The 22215-nt window shown below is 36.2% G+C and overlaps 1 protein-coding gene across 2 annotated transcripts in view; it reads left to right on the forward strand.

Annotated features, from left to right (window-relative positions):
* COMMD10 (COMM domain containing 10) overlaps positions 1–22215 on the forward strand; it is a 105542-nt gene that overhangs the window by 71499 nt on the left and 11828 nt on the right. Inside the window, exon 6 of one of the 2 annotated variants that reach the window (XM_066181352.1) lies at positions 12853–14052. The exons of the other annotated variant lie outside the window; for it this stretch is intronic. Coding sequence (XP_066037449.1) covers positions 12853–12873 — 21 coding nt within the window. The 3' untranslated portion in view covers positions 12874–14052. Of the gene's footprint in view, positions 1–12852; positions 14053–22215 lie in introns of those variants that run through there. 2 annotated transcript variants of the gene reach the window in all.

The raw sequence follows: 22215 nt of genomic DNA on the forward strand, positions 1-22215 counted from the left end.
GAGGATAGAGGGCAAAACTATAATTTAACTTCATAGGGTGGTCTTAAAGAAGCTAAAGCAGACTGAGTAGATGAAGTGCTGTTGCTACTTGTTCTTGGAAAGGATACCTCTTTAGTTTTGAAGATAAAAGATACAATGAGGTGCAAATCAAAAGAAACTTACCTGTGTGGAATGAATGATTGGTTTCTGTTATCATTTAACTTTTCCTTGGACACTGACCACCTTTCTAAGAATGTCTTATGAGAAGGGCTTTGTGCTAAAGTGAAAATGGAGATCCAAGAAATCCTACTTTTAGTGTCCCTTGCCAAAGTGTGAAGAAAATTTCTGTTTCTGAATTCCTTTGGAATTCCCATTGTGGTTCCTCCAAGTAGCTGGAGAGATACATGGTTGATGGCAGGAGCCTTTGGCTTCAATCTGGCTGTCAAGGAATGCATCCAAGTTTGTGGAATAAAGCAGTTGGAGCAGTATTTCATAAATACAGGGCTGTTCCTGCCTCAGCAAGCCTGAATGTCCCCTTCTGTGTGATTCTTCACTCCTTCTTAGCCACCCAGCAGCTCTCAAGCCTCCACTGAGTAAACTCAGTGGAGGCTCTGGGATTTTCATCTTCCTCCAAGCCCATGTATTGCTTTTTGGTGCTATAATGATGAATCAAATCTTCTTGATGGAAGCTTTTTAATAAAGGTGAATTTTAGACTATCACTGACATGCTGAAATGTAGTGACCAAATCTTAGAATTTGATAAGACTGAGTGATACAGAAATGTAGCCAGGACAGTAGGGATGGCCCTAAAAGACAACTTTTTACTTAAGCAGTTGGTATTGTGAAGTAAAAGAAAATTATTCTGGGAATGGAAAAATTTTTCCAAATTGAATGGAAGAATAAAGGAGTGACAAAAATAATGAACATTTCCTTAATGAATTGCATTTTGATGAGAGGTTTTGCATTTTTATAATGTGTCTAATTGTGACTTACAAAAGGACAGTAATCTTCACAGGAGATAAGGCTTGGTAAGTGCTATTATGTATAATCTTTTTCTAGAATTGTGTGCCTTATGCTGACCGAGTAGAATACTGCTTTCCATAATGCTATTTTATAATGGTAATTATAAAAGTTTTCTGGAAACTCTATAAAAGAAGTTATCATTTGGATGAAAGTGCCATATTTTACAGGAATTATTCTTTCTTAACCATTCTCATCTGAAAGTTCAAGGATGCTGTATCCTGCTGAGCGACTGGTGTTTCTATTTTCAGTACTTTCTGTGCTGCTTGAGTCATTGATTTCCAAATACTTTTATAGTGTAAAAAACAGGAAGAATGTAATAGCCTCATGTGGCAGCTGAGATGTTGGTGGGTTTTTTTCCTAATTAAAGAATTTATTAAAATTGAAACAGAATTGCTCAATATAACAATAAGCTGTATTTTCTCTGTTTGCAACCCAAGATACTGCTTGAACTGATTCCTGCTGTTTCTTGTTATTGTTCAAGTGCAAGCATTACCTGCTGTGGAAGAAAAGTAAGGGAAATACTTTGTTTTAATGTCTTTTCTAAATGTAGGAACACACAATTTGTGCAGGTCAGAAGTGGTGAAGTCTACTAATACCAAGTTACTGATGAAATAATAGTTTTCCTTGTGTCTGTGTTATCATTGTTTGATCTATTTATTTGAATGTTATTATAACAATTAATATTATGGAACACCAACTTGCTGGTAATTAGGGTACTTTTTGTACCCTAATTTTTTCACTTCCCCTGAATATTCTAAAATATACAACTTGGATAGAATTCTGGTTGTGAAATAGTCTTGCCAGTTCACATTTGCATGTGGGATTTGTTTTGGTTTTTTTTAGTGAGAACGCCTGCAATATTTTTACTTCTAAAGTAAGTTGTGAAATGCAGGAACAGTGTTTTCTGCTTCTCATATATATGGGTACCAAATGCTTCCCCTTTTTTTGGGTAAAAAAAAAAAAAATCCGTACAGCACCTTTTTGTTTCCTCTCAGGAGTTTTTAAGTTCTGAGATTTGATGGTTCTGTGTAGCTGGTCACGTCCTAAGAGTGATCAACAGTCTGCCAGATTTCCTGCACACGCATTAACAAGTCTGGTGGAAATCATCTGGTAGGATTTATTTTTGTGCTCTTAAGGGACTTGATTCATTTTTTTCCCCTCGTACATGCCTGTGCTTCCTTTGAAGGGTAGGGACAAATATCAGAGGCTGAGGCTGAAGCCATCAGTGTGCACCTTTCTCCTGGAATACAGAAAGCTTGCCTTTGGCTGGTTGCATGATCTACATACTGGGAGGGAGAGGTGGGTTCACATGTGATGCTCAGTGTTTTGGCTTACAGCATTTTACAAATGTGCCTCTGGTTTTCATGTCCAGTTCATACACTGAGTCACATGGGGTTAGACACATCTATTGCATCCGAAGAAGAGCATCTGAAGTCATTGCCTGTTAGAAGCTTAGGTCCCACAGAACATATCCTTTATTATTACTGGTGGAATTCTTGGTTTAAAGAAGGAAGATATCAGTAATAATGTTGTCAATATATAGGCTTTCTGAATCAGAGGAATGCAGGGTAGTTTGGACCTTCTCCAGAGCTTGCTAAGGTGACTGGGTTATTTCTGTAGTTGCTTGTGAACTGTAACAATAGCAGTTTAAACACAGGCAAATCACCAGATTATTTTGGGCATAGGTAAGTTTTAAGCATTTTGCCCCAAACTGCATAATGAACTTGTAAGAGCAGAATATGAAGTCCAAATTTCATAAGGCATAAACCCTGCCTTTATCCATCTTCCTCTTGTACTTCTGATCCCTGCTCTTTCACAACCTTTTAATTACAGCCTTTTTGCAAGCAGGTTCTTTTCTATTCTTGCATTCTCTGCTTTTCAGTTCTCTATACCTTTACTAAGATCTCTCTTTTTGGGAGAATACCTCAAGAGTGTGAACCAGGCTCTGCTGAACAGCAGAGAAATGGGAGGATGATATAAGGGCAAAGAAAAGGGTAATTAGAGCATTCTGTATTGAGAAGTATCTCCTCAAAGAATTCACATAAATTGAAAGAAGGATTAGGCCTCTGAATTAAGGGTCTGCCAGGAAATCTGTTGCTTTGAAGACCAAGGAAATAAATGAATAAAAACTTCACTTATATGGGGTTAACATTATTCATTGGTGCTCTGTAGTTTTTGAGGATATAGAGAATAGCTAATACAAAGACTCGAGAAACCAGAAAGTGCATGATTTAATGTGTTCAGCTTCTGCTACAGGATTTTAATTCTAAATTTCTGGAATCATGCCTTGCTCTGTCTTCACATGCTCTACACAACCTCTGCAGGTGCTCTAACAGCTCTGGGCACAGAACACCTAGGCTCTTTGCCTGACAAAATTTGGATTTTTAAATCGCTATGATAAGTAGGGGTATTTCCTGGCACTGAGGTTACTTTTCACAAATTACAGCTGGCTTGCCTGAGGTTTCATTCTGAGATGCTCCTTTCATTTACCCATTGCTATACTTTCAGGATTCATTGTCATATATGCCAGTAGGCTATTAGTAATTCCATGACACGGAGGCATTTTTGTTCATCTCTTGGGAACTTTTCCCACACAATCAATTCAGTTCAGCCCTGAAAGGAGGCATTCTTGATTCCTTGGGATAAATATGTACTCTTTTCAAATCACAATATGCAGCTCCTCCCGGCTGCTCTCACTAACAACTTCACTGGTTGCCACACTGAGTGTTAACATAGTGAATGCAGCTGGAGTGTTTGCAAATATGTGGTGGAATGTAAATGTGTGAATACAGCATAAACAATAACACATTGTTCTAGTTCATTCATGTATCTATTCATGTATCTTCTAGCAATTTTCAGGCCCCTGAGAACCGTCATCTAGTCTGGCCTCCTGGCTATCAGTTCTGGCTATGGATTTCTCAGACAGTAGCTTTCTTCAGGAGTTCATCTTCGAGCTCCAAAGAAATCAAAAGATGGACAACCTCTACTAATAGCCGAGATTTTCATATCCATGGACACTTGTCAATGAACCATTCCAAGAGACTGTTGGCTGGTCCCTGACTTCATAACCAAGATCCCATTGCTGAGGTGATAAGTACATTATTTTTCATTGCCTAAGGCATAGTTTAAAAGCACCTGAGACAGCAGTAGCACATTTGAACTGCACTAACTAAGCTTTGTGAAAATTCAAAACGTACAGAGTTAAAGAGTATTCTTTTGTCATATTTCTTTCCATTTTAGCTTTTCCTAGGAAAATGTGTAAGAGAGCACTAGGCTTCTTAAAATACATCTTTTAGGTCCAAGTGTAAGATTGCTGAAGTTCTCCTGCTTCATTCCTGTGTGCATGACTCAGCAAATCCGTACAGGCTGAAATTCAGATGAAGAGGAGGTAGCAAATGAGTTGCCTTAAGGGCAGATCTTAAGAGGAGCCAGCTGAGGAAGAATACTTTTGTTGAAAAGTATTTGAATACTCACTAATGCCAAAATGTAACAAGGGTTTGTATATTAACTTGTGGACTGTGTTTTTTTCAGAGTCTTGGCTATGCCCTTCCTCTGTTTATTTTCTGTATGTGATTGAGCTGTGTTTTGGGAGAGCCATAGTCTCTAAAGCATTAACACTTTGTATTAATTTATCCGTGGTACTTTACCAGCTTATTAGGAGAACAGTGCTTGCCAGTGCTCTCCATTAACTTTCATAGTTATCCTTGCAAACAGTAATTGATCTTTTGGTGAATTTAAATATTTTTCTTCAGAGGCATGCTGGGAGATTTTTTTTTCTGTGGCTGAGCAATAATCTTTATTATATTTACAATTTTTAACAAAGCTCTGGTTTCTTAGCTAATTAAATTGTGCAGAGTTCTTTCTTTTTTTCTTTTAATAGAAATACTTTCATCTTCACTGCTTTTTTACCTCTTGAGATATTTTTAAAATTAAAATGATAATATGAAAAAGCCACAAGACATATGTTATCCAGTCTTGGTTTAGACATTTGTAATGGATTCTTGAGCCTCAAGTGAGAATGTATCAAGAAAAGTTTAACTCACTTAAACAGAATGCTGAAGGAAGTTTGTTCATTTTGGCACAATAGTAGTCACATTTTAATAGATTTAACTCATGATCTGTTGATCATGAGTTAAGATTGTATTAATTTCCACTTCTTCCATTTTCTCTATTTCAAATACAACTTTTAAAAAGTAACTGGTGAGAGCTGCTGTGTCATGCTCCTGTTCTTTTGTCCTGCATATATGCTGCAATATAGATTGCATTAGTACAACTTACTTTATTTGAAGTAGTGTCTGAAAATCTAGAGTAGCATATGTGTGTTTCAGAATACATTTTTTATATATATATATATATATATATATATATATATACATATATATTTACTTCCCTTTTAAATCATTGCAGTGATCACTACTGTCAAACCAGGTTAAGTCACTGAAGGTTTTTTCAAACTTATTCTAGGAAGAAAAAGTATTAATGATACTCTTTTTTCTAGATCAGGAAACTATTTTTTAGTGCAAATGTGAGTTCTGTCTCATGTCAATATTCTTATATCAGTTTTACATGGATTCAGCAATCTGAATGCTTTCTTCAGCAAAACAAATCAAAGTCTTCTAATTAATAGTCTTTAGGGCCTTTTCAATATTCTGTCCTTAGAGTTGTAAAGTGGAAGGGTTTAACTGGGGTTTTTTAATTAAGAAAATTAATTTGGTCATAATCTTACAACATATTTCACCCATGACATACTGAGCAATGCCATTTTATTCTGCTGATAAGTGAAATATTCCAGAACTTTCTCAGATGGAGTCATTTGGCTTTGTTAAACTGAAGACTATGAACATGCCAATATGTGCTTTGTTCTCCTTGTTCTGTATTTTGAGGAGAAGTTCTGCAGCTAAGGCATCCATGGGCTCCACAATGTGGAGACAGTTTTTTCCGATTTTTCCATGCTGGGTAGGGCATCAAGATTTTGGTTTTAAGTATTTGGAATGCTTTAATTTCAAGGTTTAAATTTTGGGGTTTTTAAAAATGAATTGTTGCATGAGCTGGATAAACAGTAAAAGCGTAAGTCGCAGGGGAACCCTGATAAAGGTGGGAAGTTGGCAAGAGCAAAACACAGATCTGATCAATATGATTAATGCTACGTTTCTCCGTTTATTGTGTGAAAGATGGCAGGTTTTATACACTCTACATAGTTTACACTTACAGGTAAATTCTCATTGGCACTAGGCACAGGGAAGAATGCAAACACTTATTGTTTTATATGAAACTCTTAAGGCAGCTACTGTGTCCACACTAATTACTCTACTTGCTAACTACTATAAAACCCTCTGACCCCTTCCAACACCTTAAGTTATAATTCTAACTGCACCACACTCCTGGCACTGAATTTCTATCTGCGCCACAAACTCCTACAGGCCTCAGTGCTGAGGCCCAAAGGCCTCAGCAATGCAGCCCAGTCTGGGTGATTCAACTACAGCCTGTATCTCCTACGTAAAAGGATGTTGGTATTCCCTTTTCTGGAAGCTGTATTTGAGAAATTTAGTGGAAATATGAGCCAAGTCTGCTTATGTTGGGAATGGGGGAATAAGATTTTTTTGGTGAGCTGCATTACTGAGGAATAGTGAAAGGTTGCATCATATTAAAGAAAGGGTGCCAGAAATTGGAGTTTTTTGCATTTGGGTGAAAGCATATTTATGAGGGCTAAGCTGCAGGTCGAAAAGAAGGGATCCAGTTTTTAAATGTTGTGAAATAAGTTGCCCTTTATCATCATGTTCCAGGTAAGCATGCTTGCTGAGGACAGTAACCTCTGCGGTCTAAAGAGAAGTGTGTTGTAATTAAATATACAGTGGGGGCCTTGGACTCTACAGTTCATAGCAACAAATGTGCTTTTCCTGATCACAGGACAGTGATAAGGTGTAAAAGCTATTCACATTTGTCTTACAGAGTGAGTTGTTTTATAACGAGCTAGAATTTGTTGTTCTTCTGCAGCGTTGGATGGGTCTCTGAGTAATGTGTTCTAGTTGGAGATGTCTGTGCTCCTTTCAAGGGGGTTGGACTAGATGACGCTTAAAACATCCTTCTGGCACAAACCATTTCATAATTCTGATTTCTTCTCATCAGTAAGGCTAGAATTGAAAATATTTAAAAATAGGACCCAACCAGTCTGACTACAGTATAAGAATTTCATCCTAAAGAAGCCTTCAAATCCCTTTTCAGCATCTGTAGTGTGTAGGGTGGGAGAAGGAATGAAGAGACCACTGCTGCTGTTGTTTGGTTGTTTTTTGGTGGTTTTTTGTTTGGTTTTTTTTTGGTTGTTTTTTTTTTTTTTTTTTTTTTTAATTTAATACATGAAGACTGTGTTATGACACAGGCTTTGTATGGGCTGCTGAGGACAGAATGTATGACTCGTGGGATAAGCAAGTGTGCCTGATCTCAGGCCCTGATTGTACTTCACAGCTTGTGTGGAGAGTGTACTGTCTCAATGTGAATGTGTGTGATGCTTAAATAGTTGTATTTTGTGTTTATTTTGTTTTCCCAGAGAAAGAAGAAAGCCTTTACCATTTTTATGGTCTTTATTCAGGAATATTTTGAGGGAAAATATAGTCTCTGATCAGCTGTCACCTAGGCAGTGTACTGGAATGTTCTCACTGGTTTTATGGATTTAGAAGTAAAAGAACTGAAGCTGAGGGAGACTTTGAATTTTATCACTGCAAAAATATTCAGTGGATTTTAGCCAGTGTACTCTTTTGAGCTGCTTTGATTAAATTGATAAATTATTCACAGATGACTGCAAATTCTGGCCAAATTGCTTATTTAAGTGCATCATTACTGGACATCTCACCAGCTTCTCATCCATTTTCAGCACAGTGTACTTCTACTTCATTTCAATGCTTATTTTGCTTAAGAAACCACTTTATTTTTCCTGGTTTACTGGCTGTGCTCAGAAACTTATGATTTTACTACTCTTTTTAAGCTGTTTATGTGTTGCTCACATTGCAACAGATACAAAGGTTGACTGCAAGGCTTTTTCCATGCTTATTTGGACCAGTTTATATGATAATGTTTAAAGTAATCTGTTATTTAATGAACAATTGTTTATTTGATTTTACCCTTCAGATTTGGTTGGTAGATATTTCGTACAGAATGGGTCAGGATTTCTGGATCCAAGATGTCATTGTATATGTAGTCTTTTGCTATTCAAACATTTAGCTGAGATATAAGTAAAAACAGCCTAAATTTTGTGTCCAAATCCAAATTTTAAGGGGCAGACTGATTCTCTTGGATAATACCACAAATGTGGTTAAATCAATAGCCTTATAGAGTACAAATTCAAGTCCCAGTGAAGGGGCAAGGCAAAGAAAAGATTAATTTATTGTGTTTTCTTTTATATTGTTTTTGGATCATTTGAAACCCCACCAGCAACACAAATGAAAACCAGATACTTAACTGTGTTCTGTCCTTTGTAACAAAAGGCCATTGCCTTTATGAAGCAGGCTGAGGCTGTTATAACTACAAGCCTTCCCATACCTAACAATAGATGTGGGAAAGTCATGTACAGATAGAGATCTTGGTTTCTTACAAAGGAACTTATCAGATGCCAGGTCAACCTGGAAGACTTTGTACGCTATGCAGTATGGCAGACTAGCAGGTGTTTAGCCAGCTGCCACCCAGAAGCACTGGTAGCCTTGAGGATCCATCTGGCCACCAGACAGCCTGTTGGCCAGAGCTTCCAGCAGGCCCTAGAGGTGCTGCTTTCAGGTCCAGAGCTCAGAAACTCCAATGTCTTAATTGTCCGCAAGCCAGGGCTGGCACCGGTTTGGAAATCCCTACTTGCAGGTGTCTTTTGCTCTGCAACAGTCCTCTGGACAGACTAGTGGTAGAAAATGTGGGAACCCTTGTGTCCTTGATGGTCTTCAGGCCCAGGGAAGCAGGCAGAGAAGCAGGCAGGAGAGGAGGCATGTTCTAGTTATTCCTTCATTAAAATTAAATTTTTTTTCAGGGACATGTCAAATTCAGCATTTTCTACCTGAAAGTTACTATAGTGAAACATTCTTAACTGGTTATATTAAAAGCTTAAATTCTTTCAGCCTGAAAAAGAAAAAAAATTAGGAGGTTGGAAGTTGGTGATATCTTGGCATCTATGTGTCTACAATACTGTTTATGAAGTCAGGCCAGAAAACTAAGATATCCAGAAGAAATAAGGATTTGGATGTTTGGTTTCCAAGAGGGAGCTTGAAGAAGTATAAAATGTTTTGCAGTTCATTTAGATTTTTTTACTTAAACGTGAGGGAAAAGAAAGATACTGGACATAAGGAATAGGTTGTAAATCATTTCTAATTTTTCTCACATTTCAATCTTGATATATCCTGTTACAGATCACAATCAACAGTTTGCAAGGCAGTGTGCCACCCAAGTTTTCCTATATTTAATAGTTAAAACCTCAAAACATTTTCACACTTATATTTCTGTTCCTGAATATTTGTTCAACTTCTAACCTGCTGGTTTAGTTTTTTAAAGCTACAGAGCTTAATAGCAAACATTTGGTTTCAAATATTTTTATTCTAATTACTTGAAAACCAGAGAAGGGGAGAACTGTTTGTCCTGTTTCCAAATGTATTGTAAAGCTTGATGAGACTTACTGGCAATCAGAGAATGGTCAGTGTGCATGTTCCTGACTGAATTTTTGCAAAGATTAACTTGAACACGATTGTTATCTTTGTGTGATATTAATGAAACAATGTATCCCAAAGCACATCAAGAGTGAACAAATAAAACCCCAGGTGGATTGCTACTCATTAGATTATCTTCCTTTCTTTCTCTTCCCTTTTCTGCCTAGAATTGATACTTCTATTTGGAAATGCTAGATCTTAAAGTGGATGTTTCGAAAAGTTACTGCTGTTAATGTGGAGGAGATTTATCATTTAGAGAAGGAGAGGTAGCTGAGAGGCGGCAAGAACAGCAGGTGGCCAGAGGCTGCTTTTCTGTTGTACTTCATTCTTGTGTGTCCCTTTGCAAATCCAGTACTTTAGTACTAGGATTGTAATACTGCATCATCCATTGTCCTGGGGTTATGGTAGTTTTGCAAGCATCTACATTTAGCAATAAGGTAAATTTTGATTTAGAATGAGGGACAATGTCGAAATGTCAGTTACAGAAAAGTAAAAATAGTAACAGAATAAAATCCTGTAAATCCTCACCACCAACTGTTTGCGAAGATTGACAATTTCAAGACGTTCAGATTTTAACTCTGTGTTGTTCTCACATGCTGGAACTGCTCCTTTCTTCCATATCAAATCTATAATGTATATTTTACATGTACTACCTCTTTTTTATCTCCTGTTCTCAACAGAGAGATGCTTGAAAGTAGCATGTAAAGATAGACATTGTGTTTAGTGGCTTTATATTGTGGTAGCTTTTGACTTGTGCTGAGAAACACTGCTCTTTTTCAGATATTTCAAATAAAAAGCATAATGTCCCTTTTCATCATAAAATGAGCTACTCAGACAATCCTAAGCTATGGCTTCTATGGCCGCTTAACTTGAATTTGCATAGTCTTTTATTAACTTTTTCTTAGTGTTCATGGTATCTGATGTGTGAATTTACTGTTTACTCTCTGTTTGTTCATACAGACATGTGCCTGCCTGATAAGGCATTTGCTTACATTGTCTTTGTTTTTTTATAGGTCCTTTTTCTTCTTAAAAAAACCCAAAAAAACCCAAAAAACCAAAAGCAAAACAAAACAAAATAAACCCCACAAAAACAAACAAACAAAAAAATCCACAAAACAAAACAAACCCTAAAGATGCAGAAGATTCTACTACACATTACTTTTTTGCAAATTTGCTCTTAGAAATCAGATTGTGCCTCACACAGGTCCTCAGTTTTCAAAGCAATTTTTGAGGAATGGGAAACTTGAACTTTCATTAAGTACATTAAACTTGTTTTCACTCAAGTGCAGATTGTTTAGTTATATACAATTACTGAAGTGTGACAGGATCCTTCTACAAAATCTCCTAAATTCAGCTTTGCAGTTTAAATGTTCTTTTTGTATCCAATAGTTGAATGAAAGCACAAGAAGAAAGTTAAAATTAGTTTCTGTTGTGTATCTGAAAAGAGCATCAGAAGACTGCATTTAAAGACAAATTTGAATAAAGAAAGCTTCAGGGTTTTTTGGTGCAGAAGCAATAGGCTGTAGGAGATGAGATGATATGAAAACAGATAGAAGATTGGAGATTTTCAATTTGGACAAGAGCTGACTGAGGATGTTTTCTTTCTGTTGTGTTTAAATCAGTGCTATGATGGTACCAAAATTAAATATTCTGCATGTGTTCATTCAGCTAAAGATTAGCCCTTTTGGGACTCGTCTCAAATGAAGGAGTAAAATAAACTGCTTCTGAAAGTTTTGAAGACTTTCCTCTGTGTCCAAGAGAATTAAAGGGAAAAAGAAGTAAAACATGGATCAGTGAACTCCTTTTTCAATTATTTTACAAAACAATACAGATTGCAGAGGATGAATCATCTAATGATATTTCACTTCTTACAATTTTAATGAAAGAGATTATTCTCTGAAGTAACCTGCTGTGCCTGTTTCACAGTGACAATACACAATATTCCCTGAAGCTATTTCTGACATCACTGAGTCTAACATGGTTTAGGATGTTTGATGTAAAATTAGGTGTGGAAGAGATGCTGGTTAGTGTACCCAGTATCTCAGGGGTGGTACACAAAACTGAGGGTCTGGACAGAGTGGATTTTTGTCTTACAATCTGTCACATATACTGAAGCAAAATAAACAAATGGACTGACAATCTGATATACTATTTTGTCACTTCACAGTAGTAGAAAGCCTGCTTCTGAGATTTTGTAGGTGTGATAAAGTTAGGGTACATGTTGCTATTGATGATGTGTTGGATGTAGAACTGAAAGCTTTGTGTCATGTTGGGTCATATTAGCAACAGCATTGCAATCAGTGGGCAGAGAATAAGGTATGTGTGTGGCTGCTTGTTTGTTTTGAGCTTCATGATTTTAAGGTTCAGAGGCTTGTGCCACTAGCTGATCTTAGCTGTCAATATCCAGTGGATTTTTTGGCTTTTGTGGCTTAATATTTATCCTGCTTTGAGAAACTAATATTCTCTAATATCTCTGAATTCACCTTGTTCTAATATATTTGGTGATATAGCACTCAGAGATACCTTCTGATTTAGGGCGCATTACTCTTTAGATGAGAATTCAAGAATCTGGAGCTAAAGATCTGCTATTATTTCCTTGCTTTCATTAGATTGCTCTGTCTAGTGGCACCTTTGTAAGTTTTCTGATCATCATTATAAAATTAATTCAGATTTTTTTCCCCATTACTTTGATGACAAGACTCTTCTAGGCCTCCCTGTCACAGTGTTTAGGAACCTTTATTTCAATTTGAAGAGAGTATTTGGCTAATTTATGTAGATTTGTTTTCATTCCAATGTTCTTTTACCCTCTTCTTTCTCTCTCAGTCATATTTAAGCACTTGTTCTATTTATGCTCTGTAATAATTTAAAGAATCCTTCCTTGTGAAAGAATTTGGGGGAGCTGAGGTAAACTCTCACTGCCTTTTTATACTGGTGACTCTTCTCTATATTTAGTGGTGTAGCATGATGCCACTGACATAATGTTAAATGCAAAGTTTTCAGTATTCCTTAGGATCTGTATTCCCTTTCTCTTTCTAGATGCCCTGTAGACTTCATGCTTAACGATGTAGAATACTATGTATAATATTTCCTGCATATATGGGCACTAGATTTACTGTGCTTTCTAAATATTCAAACTGGCTATTGCAATATAATTTTGACATCATGTTCCTTGCAGCATTACATTTTCCAGCTATGATTATGTCGATGTCATCAGCACAGATTGCGTCTGTTCAGTTCCTTTCATTTGGATGGACCTCAGGAAAGTATCTATTATGTATGACCTCTGCAGATGCACTGTGAAATCATAAGCTGTCCAAGCGTTGAGCTGCGTTTAGTTGCACAAGTGCCAGTAAATTTGCAGAGTTATCAAATACTAAACTACTTCTGTACAGAAGAACCAAGGCAGTAATATGCATTCAACAAGTTCTTTGTTTTCTTCATTGCTGTAATGACAAAAGACCAAAAAAAAAAAAAAAAAAGTCAACAAGGAAAACTGGCCGAATGAAGAACAAAGATTGTCTTTGCAGCCTGCGTTTGAGATTCTCACAAAGGAGGCTGAGGAGACACAGTAAGATCTTCACTGTACTGCTGTTATGCTGAATTTTATAGTGATAACAGGCTTGAACAGAAATGAATTTAAATAACTGTTACACTAATGTTAACTGTTGCCTAGGTGTAGATACTGTTCCTGAAAAGTGCTGTGATACATATACGGGGAGAGAAAATCACTTTCAGCATCTTTAAGTATTTCCCTATATTTAGAGTATATGTCTTGTAGATTTTTTTCCTCTTTTATGTCTCATTTCTCTTCTTTCCTGCACCGCACTAAACATTGAATGTTATTTTATGTCTAAAGATTCATTAAGTCATTACAATAAATTATGGCTTTATAGTGTTCTTTTTTTATTTTTTTTCTTCTTGTATTAGGAGAATAAGCTTGCCTGTTGTATATGTGTCTATTAAAAACTTTAATGTTAATTAGAGTTATGTTAATACAATTGCCTACAAAAATCACAGAATTCTGGTAAAGGTGATGAAAATATTTCTCTGTTCTAATTAGAAGTTTTACATGATAAGCAGAAGCTTTGGTGAAACACATCACATTCTTATAGTGGGGAGAAAGATAATAGAAAGTAAATAAATTGTTTAAATATTGACATATGTGAATGCTACAACATTGTTCTTGTTTAGCTTACAGGAAACTCCAGCTAAGACTAAGAAATTTGAAGGGTCTACCCATATGTCCTGTAGATAAAATTTTAGCTGCTTATGTCCTAAAACAAAGAATCAAACAAAGAAACAAAAGGAGCCCCAACAACAAACAAAACAACCCCCAATTCAGTAATAAAGTGTTCTTGGTTGTTGTAAAAACATAAAGTAATATAATGGGTACTAAAGCTCTAAAAAGTATTTTGTGTGCTATAAAGCGTATTTGAGATTAAATACTTTTCAAGAAATATGAGTTCTTTTACTTACTAAATTCAGACAAGTTGTTACTTTATTATTGAGGAAAACACTCTGAAATCTTGGTAGAAGAAAAATCAGCTGCACGTTCCATTTTGGGGTGGCTTGTGCTTCTTACCATTTGCATGCCAGCTTTGCAATGGCTTGAAGGGGCTAAGCTATTATGAGAATGTAACATCTAACTTCGTTCTTGTGCCTGAAAGTCTTTGTAGATTTGAAACGCTGACTGACATCACCCAGTTTGCTCCATATGGATAAAGGCACGTAAGCTGAACTCTCCTGAACTGTGCTTTAACCATGCATATGCACAAAAATCAGCTGTCTTTTAACATAAGCTGATAAACAATTGACAACTATAGCAAGTTATTATCAGATTTGTCTGGGTGGAAATCCTTATTTACGTTAATATGCTGTCACCTAAAGCTGTATGAAATCTTGAAGCATATTTAGACATGTTTAGGCAGGTTCCAGTGTTAAGCAGCAGGCTCTACAGTAGAGCAGTAGATTGCATTTTAGTGAAATAAAGGGAGTGAGTAGATGAAGTGAAGTGATAACCTTGCATAGGGGGGTTGCACAAGGAAGGAAAAATATTTTACCATCTAGAGAAGCAATTGATGCTTTGGCAGCAAAAAAAAAGGAAATCAATTACATAGTTTTTGTAGTCTGAATAAGATTTTTAGTATTTTTACTGTAAATTTAAGGCTTATTCATAGTTAGCACATTTATTTTTATGCAACATTTGATAGTAAAAGGGCTCATTGGGTTCTTAAATTTGAAAGTGAGAGTGTAGAACAAACAATATGTACTAAATCTGCAGAAAGAATAATTAAATCAATTACTGTACTTTGTGTTTACTTAAAAATATTATAATAATCTGAAATTCCTAATTCTAAGGGACAACCACCATTTTATAAAAAAGGGGGCTTTAGAAATAGGAATGCAAAATTTAAGGATTTATCCAGGTGTTGAAAAAAAAAACACTACGTAAAAAGATGCATATTTGCGAGAGAGTTGATGGTGAGCAATAATTCTGTTTCATTATGATACAATATAATAATAATAATTTTTTTTTCAGAATCTGTATTGTTTCTTACTCTTAAAAATAGAACTAAAAGCAGGACATCATGCTTTTCTAAAGTTCATTCACATTTCTAAGTCATATTTGGCCCATTCCTTTAGTTAAGTGTGGATTTTTTTGTTTCCTGAAAGAAAGTGAAGACCTCACAAACAGTGAGTTCTATGTATAGAGAGAAAAACAGATTCTTCAGGAAAGAGGAACTGGGATAAAGGTGGAAAAAAATGGAACTGAGATTCAAGGTGTTTTGGGAGTTAAAGCAAATTCATCCTTATTGCATTATAAAATATATCTTTCTAAAGCTGAGTGGATAAAATGCAGTATACCTCTAAGCAGCAACTTAATATATTCCCCTCAATTTGACAATGGCATGGCAATTAACAGATAGAGGGAAGACATTTGCTGAGATTAGCAATGCAACTGTCATTGAGTCAAACTGACTTTATAAACGGAGCTGATACATCTGGAAGTATTTTTAATTGAAGCCAAAATGTTGGTATGGTCACGGAAGTAATAATCCTTTGGAAGCTGTGCTCAAAAATGTGGTTGAAAACTTTTTATGAGAGTGTAAGGAAGGATGGGACAAGCCTATGAACAGAGGTCTGTTGAAGGTTATTAGACAAGTGAATTCACATAAGACTCAAGAAATGCAGCTGAATTCTGAAAAAGCGTCTTTGGAAATGCATCCATACTGCCTTTAAAGCCATTGGTTTCAGAGTGTGCACAGTCAAACAGAAGAAATCTGAAAATATTGTGTATTTTTTAATCTGGAAAGCAGATTATCTTTTAAGGGAAGCTCTGCCTGCACATTTCCTATTCCTTTTTCATGCCAAATCTTTGTTCTGTAATTTCTGGCATATTGACATAGGGTGACTCGCTTGAGAATTTGTCACGTTTTGTGTTCTGAGCTAGAATTAAACTGGAATGCCAGTTTGGTCTAATTCTATAACACTGAACAAAAATTGTAATGACCAAGAGTTTACTTCCAAGTTTATTCTGTCAATTAAACACATGCATGCACAGAAGGGTTCTTTGGATAATGCAAGTAGATTTGTGGAAAATAAATTAGCATTTGATGACTTTTGAGGGCCAGACACATTGTTTCAAGAGGTAGTTTCAAAGACCTTTGACAGCAATACCAAAGTGTTTGAAATACTTACCCTGCAAATGCATGAAGGGAGAAGAGAAAGCCTGAAGAGCATTTACCATTTGAAATTGGTGGAATTTAAATGTCGTTGCAGTTCTGGTTAGCAGAGTGTGACAGAAGGTGTTTCTTTCTGGGCCACTGAGTTGATTTCAAGTTTGAAAAGTTTGTAGAGGGCTTTAGGATCAACTTGGATTAGGAATGGAATCAAGCATCAAATATGCCTTTGTTTTTCAGAATTCTTTGATTTTCTGATATTGCAAAATAAAATTTGTTGCACTTTCCATCCCTGGAAGGGTTCAAGGCCAGGTTGGATGGGTTCCTGAGCAACCTGATATAGTGAATAGCATCCTTGTCCAGTCCCAGAACTAGAGGACCTCTAAGGCCCCTTCCAACACAAGCCAGTATGTGATTCTACAATGAAAATAGCTTCCTTCTCCAAGATTGTATCTCTGGCTTCCATGGTATTACTAGATATTCCTATAACATGCTGCAGTCTCTTGTTGAAATAATTTCTAACACAGGAAAAAATGCATTTTCTATCTTAGTTTTGTTTAATGGTAACTTCCCCCGTTTACTTTTTCTGTCCTCTGCCAGTTCTACTTGGGCAAAACCAAATACAGCTTTGCATTTTAAAAGTAATAACACTTTTTTTATCCTGACTGTATAAAATGCATGTGTCATAATTTTCAAAAAAGTAGTTTGGGACAAAAGGTTTGCATATTGAGAAAGTTTGTCTTGTGAGTCTGCTTGCCGTACAGACATGTGACCTGCTCATGTTAAGACAGGCATTCTGATTCCATGCCCATTGCTATAAGTATATACTGCCTGCTTCTGATCTACTTTGCTTAGAATACATGTGGGTTTTTAGTGTTGTGTGACTTTTAAGGGTTATGGATTAAAAAAATCAAATTTTCCAAAACAAAAAAATATCTCATACATTTTTAATAGAGTTTACAAAAGAGCTATTCTGTATTTTCCCTCTAGCAAGATGGCACAGTATTGAATTAACTGTTAGTATTTCTATGGCCATGTAAAATTTAATGTTGTGGACAAAGATATTAATTGTCTTTTGAAACAGACAGATGGTTTTGCCTAAAACCTTCTTGTTAATTAATTGGATTTTTTGAAAAGCAATTTTCAAATGAGGTTTCAGTCTCAATTTTTTGATAGGGACTTTTTCATATTATAGGCATGAGGGTTTTCTCAAGAAGTATATTGTGTGACGTAACATTTTCTATTGGACTATGAAAGTAGAATCTAGGCAGTATAGGAGTTCACATCATCTCTCATGCAAAAGATGTCTAAACCTGGATTGGAAATAAATAAAAATAACTGAAGAGTCAAAGTGTTACAGCTCTTCATTACAACATGAGGAAACTAAATTTACTGATTTATACAGATCTGCACTTTACTCTTAGTAAAAAATATGAACTGTTAGTAGGAAATGATGTATGAGGCAAGTTACCACTCTTAGAGTTCTCCTAAGCTTTTTCAGAAGTGCTGCTTTTAAAACTTCTGCTGTTAGTGTTGAGGATCAAGAGGAAAATGAAGTCAGCAGAAGTGTTTGCAAGTCATTTCATCTTTCTGCAAAAGGTGGACCTGAACATCAGAGCTGTGTCTAGATAAACTTACCAAGAAAGCATTAGACTGTACAGCCAGTCTAATCTCATGCTGTGCTGCAGATGACACACAAACCTGTGAACAAATGTGGTATATCTTTGGCAAGTTCTCAGGGGTGCTGGAAAGCTCACTTGTGTACATTTTTATACACTTGTATACACCACTGCAGTTGTTTTAGTGTACACTGGCATAGTATTAATTCAGTGAATACAAAAAAGCTGGTACTTTTACAGTGTTCCATTCCCCCCTTTTGTCCACTGATACTTATCTTAACCAAATAAAATGATTTCATGCTAAGAATTTACATAAAATGTGGATGCCCTTGATCATGTTTCATTTTTGTTAAAAATTATCTCTAAAATGAGATTATTTATTTCAGGTGCATTCTTCCTCCCTGTTATTCAAAAAAGATTGAAGTGAAATAAGTATTTTGAAGAACAGAACCCAAGATTTTAAGTAATGAATGCTGCATATATGTACTCAATATTTACCTACGGGTTTTAGGGCAAAACCATCTACTAGGTAATGGTAGTGTGGAAGGAACCATTTCTCATGTAGCATGGATAGGCTTTGTAATACAGAGCCCTCGCAAAAAATTAAAAAGCCCAAATAACATGTTCACTGAAGTTCACTGGAAAACAGCTACAAAACCCAACTAAATAAATTAAATAATAGAGCATTTACTACAGGTCACTGAGAAGTAGCTATACTGGCAAAAATACTGGGCATACTCTGAGACTTTAACATCAAGTGAATGAGAGGTTCTTAGAAGTTGCTTACTTAATTAAAGGCATTAAAAAAATTATTGCACTGATGGAGCAGGAAGTTTTTATCACTGCAAGACCTAACATTTTTACTTTTTAAAATATATATATATATAAAAAAACTTTTCTTTCTTACTAGTGAAGCACACTACTCAAATCCTGATTAAATAGGAACAAGTTGATTCTAGGTACATTTTTTTAATAGGTGGACTTTATGGTGGTCTGTAACTGTGGTCCATTGAAATTGCTTTTTGCTGTGGAAATGCGGGGAACAGACTGTTACTGAAGTGAGGTATCATCTAGTTGGGTATTGTGGGGATGGCAGGAGAAGGACTGCCTTTTCCTTCTCACTTCTAGAACACAGAGTGATGGTAGGGCTGGACAGAAGCCACTCTTGCAGACCCTTGATCCTGAGGTCTGTCTTTCCCAAGGTCTATGTTGATTTCTAGACTGAGCTGCATGAACTAATTACTTTCTTTGTAATCCCCAGTCACAACTGATTTCACACATTTTCTTGATTGTGAAGCTATTTAAATCACTGTGGTCAGGGTGGAAAACATTACTTGTGACAAAGTTATATTTAGTTTTAAAATATTGCATTGTTTTGTGCTTTCAAATGTAGTCATTCAACTAGAGAAGATTTTGGTGCTTTTTGTAGTCAGCAACTAGAAGCAATGAGATGCTGGGATTATATGAAGTAACTAAAGTAAATTGCTTTAAAATTTCATTAATTTGTGTAGGTTTTGATTGTGAGTCGCTGTCACTGTTTCTTGGTTTCCATAAATCAGTGTTAGAAAAACGTATTATACGGGAAAGTGCAACACTAGGGAAATGATGCCATGCTGTATTAAAGAGTAGTGTAGAAAATGCAGCATTTTCTAGTAACCACTCTTAGTATTATTTTCTGAATAATGGCCTGTGAGATTAATTCTGGTATGACTTCAGAGTAGTGAAATATTCCAGGCAGCTTTTGGGTAAGAGCATTCAGCAAGGTAATTTACAGCCCCATTTTGATATCTATCTTCACCTCTTCAGTGTCTTGTTTGATTGGAAGTATTGCCACATACTGGCCTGTAAATAGCATTTTCAGTTCAATTCATAGCCTGTCAGTACCCAGCTGTGAAATAAACAAAGTCTAATTTCACAATTAAGTTAAAGCCGTGGAGTCAAGGCATGATTTCTCAATCATTAATACTATATCTTTGCACTGCTGGATTGCTCACGGAATTGTAATGTTGGGTACAAGATTGCCATTCTGTCACATTAACTAGAATATATGCAGCTAATACAGAGTTTATGCCAGCCTTGTGTTTTTATGCTGTCTTAGATTCTGAGAGAATGGGCTATGCAACCACTAATGCCAAATTAACGTATTGACTTTCTGTAAAGCACATTTGAGTTGTTGAAGGTAATCTAGCTCCTTGTATTATCTGACCATAGCATTTTGCCTCTACACCAAGAGCCCTGTGGCCCAGTGATGCTCTGAATGGTGGTGTAGCTGACTAATAGTGGCAGTTTTTTATCTAAGAGCTCAGGACCCTTTGGGCATTCACTTTGGGTGTATTCTTGCTCTTTCTGGATGTTTCATACCCTCTTTAGAATTTCAGAGTTATTGAAGTTTGTGCTGGAGCTCTTTAATCACACTGCAGTCGCAACACTTGCAAACTGGTAGTAATAAACAAACAGGAGGCCAGTAAGTCTTCAGATCCCAAGACTTAACTGTTCAACAGCTTTGTCTCTTGTGAACTTCACTGTCCTCCTACCAAAGATCTAGATCATCTTTATGGTCTACTCTCACTGCTTATCAGTCAATATCTATTGAAATAACTTGTGCATCCAGATCTAGGTCTTTTAAGAGTGAAGAATGTGGTTGCCAGCTTTTAGGAATTTTGTTTGGATCAGCTCCCTGTGAGATTTGGAGAAACTTAGTGGTCATGAATGGATTGAAATGGTATTCCTTGTGAATTCTTCCACTCAGAGATGGTTATTATTTGTTGCAAAACATGATTCTTTGTTATGAGGTGAACTCCCTTAACAGATGGGATCTCTTAGTATTCAACAGAACAAACTGTAATCACCTGTCACAGAGATACATTTTAGTGCTACAATTGTTACATATAGGTATATAGACATCCAGCTTATTCAGTTGACCCATTTTGTAGTATCGGGCTTTGTTACTGCGTTCTAGATTTCACATCTCTGTAGGCTTCACCTTTAGAGGATAATAAATAGAAGTTTTTAGGGAATTTTACCAATGCCACAAAACCCCAAGTAGTGTGTTTATCAGTTTGAAAAGTAGATTGCGAACTGGCAAATCAGCTGTTGGATCTATGTATTCCTCAGTTAGCCTCTAATCCCACAGAGCCATTGCCTGACCATAGAATCCTGCCTAGTTCATGGCTGTAAACCAGTCAACCTGTTTTTCTCCAAAATAAACGAAACAGTCCAAATGGCATTACTTCTCTTTCACAATAGTGTTTTAATCCTTTAAAAATAATGCTCCCAAGTACTTTAGACTGTTGTTCTCCTTAAAGAAACTGGTTTGCAATTTGGGCAATTCAGTCTTCTGTGCAGGGTTTTGGAATTACTTTCTTCAATAGATACAAAACATTTCTCATGCCTGGAATCCAGTGGCATCTCCCTTTAGTGTGTGTTCAGCTGTTAATTCTGTCACACCAGTAAGAAAGGACAGATACTCTTAAAATGCTCTTTTATAAACATTGCTGTCACCCTGATCCTGACTACGATCATCAGGCTGTCTTTCTGGTTTACCAGTTCAGCTGTCACCTATTCATTCTTCTAGTTCATTTTTCTGCTGCTCAGTGGCCAGTTTTAGACCTCGAATGCAACTGGACACTGCCTTGGTACTAACAACTACCTCGAAGGAGGTTGTCGAAAGGTAGGCAACTAGCAGCAGGACAAGACGAAATGGCCACCAGCAGCTCCAGCTGTCCATGTTGGGCATCAGGAAGAAATTCTTCCTGGAAGGGGTTAAACATTGGAGTCAACTGCCCAGGAAGGCAGTGGAGGAAGTGTTCAAGAAATGACTGGGATGTGGCATTTATTGCTGTGGTTTAGTTGGCATGGTGGTGTTTGGTCAAAGGTTGGCTGGGCTCAATGATCTTGGGGGTCTTTTCTAACCTTAATGATGTGTGATTCTAAGAAAATAGTATTTGCAAACTGACCTTTAACATCTTACTATTGCATTTTTCCCTTTGAAGAACTCATATGTGTAGTGGTTTGAAAGCAAAACAAATGAGAGGCTCCAAGTCAGAAGTACAATTTAATAAGAAGAAAGGAAAAAAAGTAAAATAAAATAAAATAAAATAAAATAAAATAAAATAAAATAAAATAAAATAAAATAAAATAAAATAAAATAAAATAAATGCAATAATAAAAAAGACTACTGACACAGTCAGAATACAACCTTAGCAGGGTGATGGAAGCATTCCAGATGAGGTGGTCTTC

Source organism: Chamaea fasciata, unplaced genomic scaffold (assembly GCF_029207755.1).
Source record: "Chamaea fasciata isolate MVZ Bird 193981 ecotype frontalis unplaced genomic scaffold, bChaFas1.0.hap1 SCAF_4, whole genome shotgun sequence".
NCBI classification, from domain to species: Eukaryota; Metazoa; Chordata; class Aves; order Passeriformes; family Sylviidae; genus Chamaea; species Chamaea fasciata.